Source organism: Cucumis sativus, chromosome 5, assembly GCF_000004075.3.
Source record: "Cucumis sativus cultivar 9930 chromosome 5, Cucumber_9930_V3, whole genome shotgun sequence".
Classification (NCBI taxonomy): Eukaryota; Viridiplantae; Streptophyta; class Magnoliopsida; order Cucurbitales; family Cucurbitaceae; genus Cucumis; species Cucumis sativus.
In genome coordinates this window covers 9,860,592-9,874,368 of record NC_026659.2, presented here as the reverse complement: position 1 = coordinate 9,874,368, position 13,777 = coordinate 9,860,592, and the positions used below count along the sequence as shown (strand labels likewise).

At 35.0% G+C, this 13,777-nt stretch overlaps 1 protein-coding gene across 5 annotated transcripts in view; it reads left to right on the top strand.

The window, feature by feature from the left end:
* The window catches only part of LOC101220584, a 32,648-nt gene extending 20,751 nt beyond the window's left edge, over window positions 1-11,897 (top strand). For 4 of the 5 annotated variants that reach the window (XM_031885697.1, XM_011656802.2, XM_031885699.1 and 1 more), the window contains 10 exons: window positions 1,174-1,242; window positions 1,403-1,546; window positions 2,055-2,129; window positions 2,207-2,383; window positions 2,490-2,575; window positions 9,036-9,090; window positions 9,619-9,744; window positions 10,233-10,343; window positions 11,114-11,233; window positions 11,320-11,897. In XM_031885697.1, coding sequence (XP_031741557.1) covers window positions 1,174-1,242; window positions 1,403-1,546; window positions 2,055-2,129; window positions 2,207-2,383; window positions 2,490-2,575; window positions 9,036-9,090; window positions 9,619-9,744; window positions 10,233-10,343; window positions 11,114-11,233; window positions 11,320-11,385 — 1,029 coding nt within the window. In that variant the 3' untranslated portion in view covers window positions 11,386-11,897. Of the gene's footprint in view, window positions 1-1,173; window positions 1,243-1,402; window positions 1,547-2,054; window positions 2,130-2,206; window positions 2,384-2,489; window positions 2,576-9,035; window positions 9,091-9,618; window positions 9,745-10,232; window positions 10,344-11,113; window positions 11,234-11,319 lie in introns of those variants that run through there. The other variant, XM_031885698.1, reaches the window with a different exon arrangement.
* The last annotated feature ends 1,880 nt before the right edge of the window (window positions 11,898-13,777 follow it).

Here is a 13,777-nt window from a genome sequence, read left to right as displayed (position 1 = left end):
TGGTTTACAAACAGTGAAGTCTTGTTTGAAGATACTCAGGTTTCATGGCAAGCTTGGTTTCTTTTTCACCTTCCTTTGTGATGTAATCTAAGTAACCACAAGGAGATATCCTCCAAGAACCAAGATTGTGGATTTTTTATTAGTATGAATAATATGCTTCATACAAGAGAAGACTCCTATTTATAGATTTCTATTGCAATTGGGGGTGAAAAGTGAATTAACCTAGAATATTACCTAATTACCCAATTAACCCTCAACCTTCTTACATCACTTCGTCAGTAGAAGCAGAGGTTGTCCATGGGGGTATATGGCCTAATTTGAGAAATACGAAAGCTACTTTGGAAGCCTGGCTCTCGACTTATAAAGAAACAAGGAAAATAAAGAAAAAGAGTCTGCTCGGCGATTTAAGATGGTATTAGAGCAGATGGTCCAAAGAGACCCTGTGTTCAAGCTCTTGTATTGTTGTTCTTAATATATTGAACTCACAAGTGACGGAGAGTGTTAGATGATATATAATTAAATTTGCTTTCACCCATCAATGTAAACTTTTGGGTCAATCGGTGATTTAATATTCTTCACTTGATGTTGATATCCGTTTTTTTGCGGCTAAAAAGAGAGATTTTGTTATCAAGGGGTTTACAATGGCTCCTTCTGAGATATTGAAAAGGCAATCACTAAAGGCTTGTGCTAAGATTTAAGTGTTGCGTGTAGATTCACTTTTGAATTCTTTCTCAATTTTTTGGGAGGTTTTTTAGAGGCTTTTCAAGGATGAGGGAATGAATCAAGAGAGTTTTTCAAGACAAAGTTTTTCGCCTGGAGTTCTCTTCACTCTATCCTATTGGAATGTTTTTGTTTTTCCAGCCTAATTTTAAGTCATTTGTTTTACCTTTGGGTATTTTCTTTGTTTCTTCTTATTTAATATTATTTATTTGTATTTTGAGCATTTTCCGTCAACAAAAAGCCTTTTTTCCTTATGAAAAATAAAAAGACACTCGTATTATTATCTTTCTTTGTTCAAAAATGATATTTTCATGTAATATGGAACTAATGGTTATAGCCTTCATTTTTACAATGAAGGTTCCCTAAACGCTAAACCCTAATAATTTTTGCTTACTACTATCAACTCTGGGTTCTTTTGAATGGACATGACTTGCTTTTATTTTCTTTGTACAGATAATTTTCGAAGGAGTATATGCTTTACATCCAGACATCAGGAAATCACTTGACTTATGGATTGCTGTTGTAAGAATGGGAAACTACGTTTTTATGGTTTAGTACGATAGTTTTCATCAGCTAATTTTATTTTCTACTGTTTATTGCTGCATGCTTGAAAGGTTCCTTTAGGCTTTAGGTACAACATTAGATTAGTTTTCATCTCATTTTGTTTGTTTTTGTGAAACAGGTTGGAGGTGTTCATTCGCATCTCATTTCTCGAGTCCAAAGAGATAAATGTAAAGCAGGGTGTTTCATGTCACAAAATGACATAATGATGACGGTTTTTCCTATGTTCCAGCAGCACATCGAACCACATCTTGTTCACGCACATGTTAGTAGACATGAAATTTCCTAAGATTAATTTAGTTATTGATGTTAACAATAATTTTGATGCGTCTTGCCTATTATGTTCTTCAGGATTTGGCAACTTAAAGAAAATTGATTGTTTTTTAGATTTGAGCTGCTTTGAACAATGTTAAAAAATAGATAAAAGCTAATTGTGTCAGTTAACTTCTGGATAATAGCAACTACCAAATAGGTTCTTAACTAACTGTAAGCCGTACTATATTTCATATAAATACTAAATTGGGAACCTCATTGGGTTTTCTTATGAGGACTTGACCTCTTGTGTCATAGCAACATTTTGCCCCGGTCAGCGTTTCTGTAAAAGTTCCTGTAAGATTGTAATGAGTATTGTACTGATTATGCAGCTAATATGTTCCCTTTATGAAAATACATCTGATGCATAAGCATCTTTACCTGACATTAAAAGCATACTTTTGGCTTAGTGGTGATTCATAATCTCTATAATGCCCCATTGTTAAATTGCCTTCATACAGCTAAAAATACGGAATGACTTTGATCCTGTGCTTTCACCTGAGAGCTCATTATTTGTACTGAAGAGTAACAAGCAGGTGAGAGCTTTTCTGGACATAGATTTTGTATTTGTGAAACTTCCAGCTTGATGTTCGTTGTCCCTATTTCAATGCAGGTTGCTTATCAAGATATACTCAAACTTCTTGAATCATCAAAGGCTTGCAGTTCTATACAAAATTTCATTGATATATATTTGAGGCTTCCAGGAATTCCTACAAATGGACAGTTGACAGAGAGTGATTGTATACGAGTTAGAATTTGTGAAGGCCGATTTGCGTTGTTAATACGTGAGGTTTGTTAGAGTTTACATAATTTTCTTCTACTTGACCATACTTTGGTCATTTATGATTTGGCCTGATCTAAGTTTTTTTTTAATCTCTTCCTGAATATTAATGTAGCCTATAAGAGAAGGGAATTTCATCATTCAACCTAAGGTGGACTTTGACATTAGTATTAGTACAGTCGCTGGGCTTCTTAATCTTGGGTAAGCTAGAGAACCATGAGTCATGCACTCTTAAATTCTTGCACCAAATCTTTGAATTAGGAGGTTACTAGATTGATTTCATGTGAATATCTTATGCATACAGCATAGTGCATTTAACAATATTTTGATTTTCATTCAGCAGTTTGATTTTCACTTTGTTTAATGAATTGGTTAACCTTTTATTTGAAGGGCTATAATTGGGTCTGGTTACTACCGTTATTTGTTTATGTTCCTGTTCTTGTCACCAACTAACTTTTAGGTTTGTGAGTGTATATTAGACCTTTATGAATCAGTAATTGGAAAATAGCAAATGACATAGTTGCACTTTTGTAGGTGTGCTAAATCCTAATCGTTCATTTTGTCCTTCATATTTATGCTTTGAAATATGGAAATAACTTTTGTTGTGGTACGACAAAATATTGTTGATATTATGCATGATGCTTATGTTTACACGCTGGGTTTTTAATTTAATTTAATATGCTCAATAATGTCCAGTTCAAGATCCTCACCTTAGACATAGTGGCTTGGCTTGCTTATTTATTTATTTATTTAAATTATATTTTATTTTATGGATAACAAACTTTACATTAATCAAGGGTGTTACTGCTCTCACGAAAAGAAATGTCTTGAAACATACTCCCAATGTTGAAACCCTAGTCTTCCCTCCCACCCCCCGCGGACTCCTACAATCTGTTCCCTTCGTCCTTCCCTCTCCTTTTTGGTCCTATCATTTGTGATTGTTTCTCATTATAAGTTTTCTTCAGCCTTAATCACTTAGTCACATGTTATAATGGAAGTTCAAAGTTGTTGCATCTGTAGTACTTATTTTCGTATTTGGTACAATGGAAGTGGAGTTTTTTGTGGTAGGCATGAGCTACAAACAGAAGATCTTTTCTCTTTTCCTTTTTCGGTGGTTTGAAGTATTTTTGTTGAGGTTTTTTATCATTCGAATCAGTCATTTTTTCATAAGATCGAGGAGATTCAGTTGTCACTCCATTATCTAAGTTTAGATCTTCTTTTGGTTGGTTTTCTGAATGTGTAGTTTGGCCTAGCTCTGGAGAAAGAATGAATATTCATGTTCCAGCTGGTTTTAGCAAGAAAGGATTGTTAGACTTTTGGGAAATGGTTAGAGACTCTCATTAACTTTGATGAGTTGAATTCGAATGCAACAGCTGTGTTTGAACCAATTTATCAGTTAGGAAAATTTAGGATGAAAGGAACAGTCAAGAGTTATGTGGAGGACTGGGTGCAAAATCAGGATGATCTTTCCTCTGTTTTTGGAAAGATAATTTGACTCAAGTAATGCTTAGAACTCTTATTAGGTCAGAAAAGTGCATGAGATGTTTCGACCTGATTTCATTGATTTATTGGTGATTTCAAGACTCGCTTATAATAATTGGATGAAAATTCCAGTGGTTTTGGAAGATCATTTCAAAACCAAAGTTCTAACCAATCCATTCTCTGAAGACAAAATGCTAATTAAAATTTTCAAGGATCTTCAAGCCATATTTGAGAAGATTTGTATGGGTGTTTTTTGGTGACATACCGATCTATAGCCGGAATTTGGAAGAACATCTGCAGCAATTAGAGTTGGTGCTAGAAATTCTGTGAGAAAATGAATTGTACACTAACATAAAGTGCAATTTTTGCAATTTTGCTGAGAGGGTAGAATATCTTGGGCATATTATCTTAGGGAAGGGGTGGGAGTTGATCCCGAGAAAATCAGAGCAATAAAGGAATGGCCAGCTCAAATAAATGCGCGGGAATTGAAGATTTTTAGGCCTCACGGGATATTATTGACGGTTTGTGCAGAACTATGGAAGCGTGGCCACCTCACTTACACAATTGTTGAAGGCTGGAGTGTATAAATGGAAAGAGGCACAAGAGGCATTTGAGAAGTTGAAGAATGCTATGATGACATTGTTGATACTAGCTCTACCCGAGTTCAACTTGTCTTTTGAAATTGAAATTGATGCTTGAGGTTATAGAATTGGGGCTGTGTTGATTCAAGCAAAAAGGCCAATCGCCTATTTCAGTCATACTTTGCCATGAGAGATCGGGCTAAACTGGTTTATGAAAGGGATTTGATAGTGGTTGTTTTGGTCGTGCAGAGATGGAAACCATATCTATTGAGAAGAAAATTTGTAGTCATCAGAAAACCATATCTAAAATTTCTGCTGGAATAGCGAGTAATTCAGCCGCAACATCAGAAATGGATAGCTAAGTTGTTAGGCTACACGTTTGAAGTAGTCTATAAACCCGGTTTAGAGAATAAGGTTGTTGATGCCTTATCAAGAATGGCACCTACAGTGCATTTGAATCAATTAACGGCTCTGTCTTATTGGATCTGCTTGTTATTAAAGAAGTTAAAAAGGATCTCGGATTGAGTGAGATAATATCTGAGTTAGAGAAAAATGAGAAGGGTGTTCTTGATTTTACCTTACAGCAAGGGGTGTTGAGGTTTAAGGGGCGTTTGGTGATATCTAAAGCATCAACATTATTACCTTCAATTTTTCATACCTAAGACGATTCTGTATTTGGAGGACATTCAGGGTTTCTGAGACATATAAAAGGTTGATGAGAGAACTATATTGGGAGGGTATGAATGACATGAAGAAATATTGTGACGAGTGTATTTTTTGCTAACGTAATAAATCATTGGCATTATCTCCAGAGGGACTATTGATGCTGTTAGAGATTCCAGATGCTGTTTGGAGTCACATCTCCCTGGATTTTATTGATGGGTTACCGAAGGCCGCTGGGTTTGATGTCATATTAGTAGTTGTGGATAGGTTGAGCAAGTATGTGCATTACTTAGCATTGAGACACCCTTATACAGTTGAGTCGGTGGTTGAGGTGTTTGTTAAAGACATAGATTACACGGGTACCCTAGATCCACAGTATCAGATCGAGACAAGGTATTTCTTAGCAATTTTTGGCGTGAGATGTTCTGCCTGTTAGGTACCTTATCATCCACAATCCGATGGCCAAACAGAGGTGGTGAATCGTTTCTGTGGACAAAAGCCTAAAGAGTGGTTGACTTGGTTACATTGGGCTGAATATTTGGTATAACTACATATCAAATTTCCATTGAAATCACTCCGTTCCAAGCAGTTTATGGGCATTTACTGCCACCTTTGATTTATTTTGGCGAAACTGAAACTCCCAATTCCACTCTTGATCAGTAGCTCAAAGAAAGGGATTTAGCTTTGGGAGCGTTGAGAGAGCATTATAGGATTGCTCAAGAGAAAATGAAGAAGTATGCTGACCTGAAAAGAAGACGTGGAATTTCAGGTCGGTGAGTTCATACTTTTGAAAATTGGAGCTACCTTCATCAGCTTCCATACATCCAATATTTCATGTTTCTCAGTTAAAAAAAATGATAGGTAAACACTTTGAGGTGCATCGGTTGATTCCTTACATCATATCTGAAAATCATGAGTGGATGGCTATGCCGGAGGAGGTGTATGGTTATTGCAAAAATACATCAATAGGAGTATGGGAAGTATTGATTAGTTGGAAGGGGTTATTATCTCATGAAGCTACTTGGGAAAATTGTGACGATTTTCAGCAACAATTCCCTTATTTTCACCTTGAGGACAAGGTGGTTTTTAGAACTCAAGGACACAGATGTAACCTATAGAACACATCCTGTTCAAGTAAGGTCGTGAGAACAAGGTGGTTTTACAGGAGAGTAATGTTAGACCTCCGATTATGCTACAATATAGTAGGAGGGGGAAAAAGGAGAGCGCATGTGTAATGGCTAGTGTAGTTGCTCAGTCTGGGCCCCACATATAGTTAGGAGGGGAAGAAAGGTTTAAATAGTGAGGGAGTGATAGACCACCAATCCTACATCAATACAGTAGAAGAAAGAAGAAGAAGGAACAGGGGACTACAACAGTCACCAAAGATGAAGGAAACAGAATTTGAGAGTAATTAGTGGTCAATTAATTGTCATTCTGTTAAGATATTAGCATAAGTAAATAATGAGCTGTCAGTTGTTAATTTGATTAGTATAAGTAGAAGAATGTTAGGGAAAGGAAGGCAGTCAAAAAAGTAGTTAGAGATATTCTTGTGATTCCTTGAAAGAGAGGAAGGCAGAGTAGGGAGAGAGTTCCGAATTGAGACCTTCTCAATACGGTTTACTTGTATTCATTCTGTAAGATTGCATAATAAAGAGGTTTCTTATTTGATTAATAAAGAGGTTTCTTATTTGATTCCAAGTGGAATTCCATCAGGGAGTCGATGAACAGAGGGGGGATATTTTTGGAGTCTTTTGTCTATATCCTTGAGAGAGGAGAGGCAGACGGGGAGGGAAGCTTTCTTTGTTCTTGTTATCATTTGTTTCTGTTTTAAAATCGACACATCGTCAATCCTTTCTTTGTATTGTTTTTGTATTTCCAATTGAACAAGATCACTCTCAGCTGGTGTTCTATCAAAGTCCCAACAGGTTATTAGTGGAGTCAAAGTTCTACTTGCTTACTTATGGCTTGAAAGAAATCAGAGAGTTTTCATGAAAAGTGTCTTTAGAGGTTTTATGTTTTGAAGTAGCAAGGTTCAAGATTTCCACTTGGTGTTCTCTCTCTCTCTCTCTTTTTTTTTTCATTTGAAACGAAAACAAGCCTCTTTGTTAATATTTTCGACTTCGTGTCCTCTATCTAAATATTTTCGAATTTTTCCATTCAAGATATTATTTTGAAAGAGCTTTTATTTGTCAGATTGACGTGTCTTTGCATCATATTACTAGATGCTTTTGTGCTATTGTTGTTTTTTTCATCCCTTTTATACTTTCTTTCACTGAACTTTTTAGCATTAGGCTCTTTTCATTATATCAATTAGAAGCGTTTTTTTCTTTAAAGAAGAACTGATGTGATTCAAAGTTGGAATGAATTTCCCAAAATGAAATCTCTGCCAAAATTGGTTAAGAGATGTGGTATTTATTGAGTTTGTTAGAAGTAGTTGTTGTAGAAACAGTTTAAAGAAACAGTTAAATAGTTTAACTATTAACTATCAGGTAGCCTAGCTAACTAACTGTTTAAACTACTAAGTAGTTTGGCTTACTAATTCCTCTATTACATCAAGAACTCTTAGATTTCTGGTTCTGAGACTTTTCAGGCTACTGGGTTGGTTGTCTTGTTAGCATTGCAGTTGATACTCTGAGTTGATACTCTGAATATGATGAGCATATGTAACTATAGATCAGGAGGCGCACCTGAGCATCTCAACTAGGTTGACACCCCATAACACCCTCATCATATCCAAACAAGCTAAAAAACAAAACAAAGGAGTGTCCAAAGGCAAAACAAAACCAAAAGAAGTACAAAGAAATACAAATAAAAAGACTAAAAGACTATATCAGACATCCATCAACTCGCACTGAGACAAACTTGAGATCCTTGGAAAAGGAACACCACAAGGAGGCTAAGAGGTGTTCATGCCAATAACAGTTGAAATTCAAAACTGACTCCAGAGGAAATATCTCCTCATATTTTGTGACATCGAAGTTTTTGATCCTCCAAATATAGTACATGCCACTTTATTCTTGAATGGGTTTTTTCAATGTAGTTGTTCTTTTTCGCTTAAAGCATGTTATGGAAGGTGAATGCATTGAAAACTCAAGTTCCAAAACACAACTTTTATGAATCAATTTTATGGGATAGCAGATACCTACGAGCAATCAAAGAGTTTGATTCTCTCCAAGACTTGTTCGGTTGATGATGAAATTGTGATATTAGATTCGTTTTTGCAAACAACTCACGTTTTGGCCTTTATATTGTTGGCATTTAGTATGATTTATTATTTTTGGTTTTTCATTGGAGGTCTTAACTTGGTTTGAATTGTTCTTTTTCTAGCTGGAGCTTGATATTTTTTTAGCATGAACCTCTTTTCAGCATTTCAATGAAATTTTCTAGTTTCTTGTTTCGAGGGAACATGCCAGGAACAATTATATGTTTGATATGTTCTTTCTCTATATATGTATATTGAACACACATGTATGTATTGTTATTTTAATATTTCATAATCGGTAAAAAATGTAAATTTAACATAATATATATATTACACGTTTCATTGATAACCTGGGAAATTAAGTCAATTAACTATTTGGAGAGCTTGAAGTTATAAAAGGTTTTTGGTGTAGCCCAAGAGATTGAAGGAGAATTATTTCCATGAAGTCTACCTCAATTCTTTATTATTGATCAAGAGGCTATTTGTAGAGAATTTAAAGCAAAGGAAAACGAATGAATTAACCAATGCTACCAATAGTAACCACCAACCCTACTTCATCAAATAGTATTGAAATCTGGAATATCTAATTTATCATTTCATGTGTTTTTTCTTTGATAGTTTGCTACGTTAACAGTTGCTATTGTTGTTTCTTACAATGTTTTGCAACTGTTTATGAAAAATGAATTCTATTATCTATGGAATAATTCTGTAAGTGTGTTCTTTTTGTGGCCAGGTATCAAGCCATGGCTTATATTGAAGCATCTGCGTACATCTACCAAGATGGAAAGGTAATCTTGTTTATTGATTTCCTTTTTCTTTTATAGATTTTTCAGACATGTTTATTTTTTCTTTTTTTCTTAACTTATTTTACTAGTTCCTCAACTTTGATATATTATTTTTCTTGAAATTTTATTTGAAATATAAATTCTTTTCTTTCAAAATTGTATTAGAAATAATTTGACTTACCAGTAAATTTTGTTTAATCATTTAACATACTTTGAATTCCTTTCCAAAATTGACCTCTGACCTATTGGCATGTGGCTTGAAATACTTGTTTGCCATAGAAATTCACATATCAAATATATAAATAATGTTTAATAGCATGAAATTTTATGCAAGGTTCAACGACCAACAAAATATTTGATAGTTTAGAGATCAAATAGATGAATCCAAAAGTTCATAGACCATCTGATAGAGTTTCTTAATTCTTACAAAAGATGCAGTTGAATATCAATGATTGATTACTTCTGTCGTTTAAGATTGTCTGCATATCCTTTCCAAATTTATTATATTTTTTACCTTTTTGTCCTTTTTAGATTCTAATTGAGGTTGACCATTTACAAGATGCTCCTTGTCCCTATCTCCAAATAAAAGGGGTTGATAAAGAAGCTGTTGCAGCAGCTGGTTCCATGCTCGAACTGAATGATTCTTATACTACAAAGGTTATCGTTTACTACTTGAATACGACATTGTTCTTTGATTTACAGAATTCCTCCATTTGTCGTAACTTGATTTTCTAATTTTAGGAAGATCGTACAATAATAACCAATTTTTGTTTTTGGTTTGCATGAAAGTACTTAATAGAAAGTTACATTTACCATTAAGTTCCGGAATTTGCCACTGTGGTGTTAAAGAATAATAAGAGATCTTAATCCAGTGCTATGCCAAATAATAAGATTTTGTTAATATCTATTGGGTCTACTTAGACTATGGGTTTAGAGAAAAGGGAGAAGTTAGGCTGGGAGTCTTTCTGGGATCATGTTCGATTTTTATCTACATGGTGTTTAATCACTATTGCCATCTATAATTATGATTTTGTGCAAATATTTTTTCTTACAAATCATGTTATTTGAGTTCCAATGAATTCAAGTATAAAAGTGGAACATACTTCTTTGTACTTCAAATTGACATTGGCCTTCTTTATTTGTAGAGCTATCTTCAAATAATTTTGGAAAGTTTGCCACCGAACCGGAGTTCTGGCCTAATCCATAATCATCAAGCTGCAAGGCTGCAAGAACTTGTGGAATTTATTCAATCTCAGGTATGTTAAATTTAATGGATAAATTCAAGCCTTAATGTACCCAGAAAACTGAAACACTATGATGGTTATTTAGTAAATTTTAGTATGAATGATAATTCTTTAAAAGTACTGTATTTTTTTGGTGTGTTTTCCTTGAGTAGTTGTTAACTTCTATAATCTCTTTGTGGTTGAGATCTGAGTGCTTATTGTTCTTTTTAATTATTTTCGTGTCATTGTTTCATCAATGAAAAACACTTTGTTTTCTGGTGAAGGGTTTGTTTGCAAATGTTGATTTATTTTAGATGATATTGTATTAAATTTACACTGCTTAAGTTTTTTGATGATCAATGATTTAATATGATATTTATGCTTAACATGAGCTTAGCTGAATGGTAATTGACTTGACTTTTCTCTCCCAAGGGTCGAAAGGTTTGATTCTCATCCCTATAGCTAGCAATTAGACCAAATAGAGAAGGACCAGAAAGAGAAAGAAGAACATCAGTTAGTTCTAGTTTCAGATACTCCAAAAATGCTTCGAAAAAAGGATCTACTTACAAAAAAGAGACAAAAAAAAAAAGAATTTGGTTGTTTGGAGATCCTTATGTTGAAATGCCTGCGATGCTATGCGCTATTTTTTCCGCAATTAATAATGACATCCACTTGTTAGGTCTTTTGCATATTTTAAAGACCATAAGTGTGGGAGAGTCTTAGATTTCATAGTATTAAATCTATCTTTATCCATCAACTTAAGGTTTTGGGTCAAACAATTTATGGAAACATGATTGGAACAGGGTAGTAGTACAGCTTCAGAATCCTCCCCTAGTAGAGAAGCATCATCTCCATTGGAAGGGATCATTGAGGACATGCAGTCCAGAATTAGAAGACTTGAACGATGGCTTGCAATTAATACAGTAAGGACCCTTCCATTTTTCCCAACATTTTCATTTACACCAGCACTACTTTTCCTTTCTTTAACCTAACTTCGTGCTTTTGGTAGATTTTGTGGACCTTTTTTGTTTCCGCCTTTGTTGGTTATTCACTCTACCGGACCAAGCGTCAGTGATTGTGTTCTCTGCTGAGTGACTCACTCGTCAAGCATACTTCCTCCTTTTTTATGCACGGTTCTGGTGAAGCTTCCGACTTGCTGCGTATACAGAAGTAACAAAAGAAAATAGATGATAGAAGCAAAGCTAACCATAACTTTTGGAAGGGTTTCATCATTTGAAGCATAAAATATATGCTATCCATTGAAGATAGTGTAATATTTTTCATTTGTGATATAAATGAGGCACCATTGTGTTCAGCCAGTGCCACATTTAACCTACACCATTATTCTTTTCTTCCTCATTATATAAATGTGATTTTTGTTTATTCTTGTTGGCTCGACCATTCTACCAATGCATCTCTAGTCACGTCTTTTCATCAAGTGATTTCATGATTTGGTATAAACTATGTGAATGCCAAAGGTCTATTAATGTGTACCCAAATCACCTCTTTTTATTATTGTTATATTTCAAGTTAGTGCACGCTCTTCCCTGGCGATTTGATTATTATTAATGATACACAATTTCAAGAGTCGTGACTTCCAGGTGTCTACCTCATCCTCCTTCCACCACAATTGGAGCTCTTTTTCTTCTTTTACCGCTTTTAGAGTTCAAACAAGTGAACAAGTACCCTTTGTATCGGTCTATCTCTTATAGGTTTTGTTACATTTCTATTGGCAGTTCATTATTGTCTAATAACGATGATCATAGCATTTTAATAACAATGTGTATTGTATGTTATCATAAACTATCTGAAAGAAAAAAAATACCAACTAGCAACAAAATAATTTTCTATTAACAAATAAGTGATAGTAAAATGTCAATCCATGATAGATGGGGATGACAATGTCCATCACAACTATCTAAAAGCAACAAAATTTTCAAATACAATAACAATAACCTCCTGTGTATAGTTGATGACAACAAAATTATGAACAAAATTATTATCTATTGAAAGACCATTTGAGAAGTCTATCATTATTTATCACTTAAAAAATGATAGAAAACTATCAATATCTACGATTGGCAATTTGTTGTTTAGGATTATCATTTTAATTACTATTTCGGTAACTTGCTTCTATAACTGTAATGACAAAAGTGTATAACTTTTCATCGGTCATAGACAATAATGGAATTAATACTAATGTCTACCAATCATTAGTATTATTTTTCATCGGTAGGATTAATACTAATGATTTACACATAAACATTACAAACAATCATTACGCATAGAACTTTACTTGAACCATAGCACAAGCTTCTTTTCTTTGTGATTATATGTTTATGAGATACCTTTGTTACTCTGTGATAGGAGTAAGCTATGAGTTAATACTCCATTGTTTTTAACTGTGTGGTTTGTGATTTGTGGTGTTGATTTATTGCAAGACGATGATGAAAATCCCAAGTAACTTGTATGATGTTGGTTAAGTGTGAATCCCAGGTTTAATTAGGTGAGGGGAGAACCTCATATCGGGACAAGTTGCGATGATGTTCTTGATGCTAGACACTCGTGGAAGTCCCAGGTAACTCACATGACGTTCGTTGAGTGTGAATCCTAGGTCTTGACGAGGGAAGAATTCTAAGTCCAAGCAAGTTGGTGATGAGACGCTGGTTGAATATGAATCCCTGCTCTAAGAAAGTTTGAATGTGACGAGGTGTTGGTGGAAATCCCAGGTAACTCGCGTGGCGCTGGTTGAGTGTGAATCTCACATCTAGGCGAGGGGAAAATCCCAGGTCTTCGTGATGAACTTGGTTGCGAGATGACTTAAGCACACGGTGCTTGTTATGTTGGTTATTTATTTGTTGTAGCTTGATGTGGTATGATTTATTTGATGCGGTTTGACTTTACTTGTGATTCCATGTGTTTTTCCCAAAAAGGTTTTCTCAAACCTATCACTCACTAAGTTTGTTTGACTTATGTTTTAAGTTTTTCCCTCTCCAGGTTGCCAGACATTGAAGCCATGCGAAAGATGGTTCTCAGACATTGTATCCTAGTTACGGAGGGAAGATAGAGTAACTTTGTTGTCTTACATGTGCTAGCCATGGCATGTCATCATGCATTTAAGGAGCTAGTTGGTAAGTGCATCACTCCTTAGCGCGGATTACACGACTCGAAAGAAAGGTGAGAGCAATACCCAAATTGGTGAGGTCAAACCCAATAAGCTAGAGTGCCAAGGAATCGAGTCAGGTAAATGATAGCCCGAAATGCGGTCAGCTAGCTAAGAGAGGTGGTTGGGCAATCGCGAAGGGTGAGGTTACACCTTTAGCCTCCAAGTACCAACCACAAAGAGCAACGTTTAGCAGGGAAGAAAGAAAAGTAAGACCTTAAAGGATGTCCTTGGGTTGGATTGAAGGTGACAAAAAGGAAAAAGAACAAGGATCAAAAGTCTTATACACCCAAACATCTTGGCG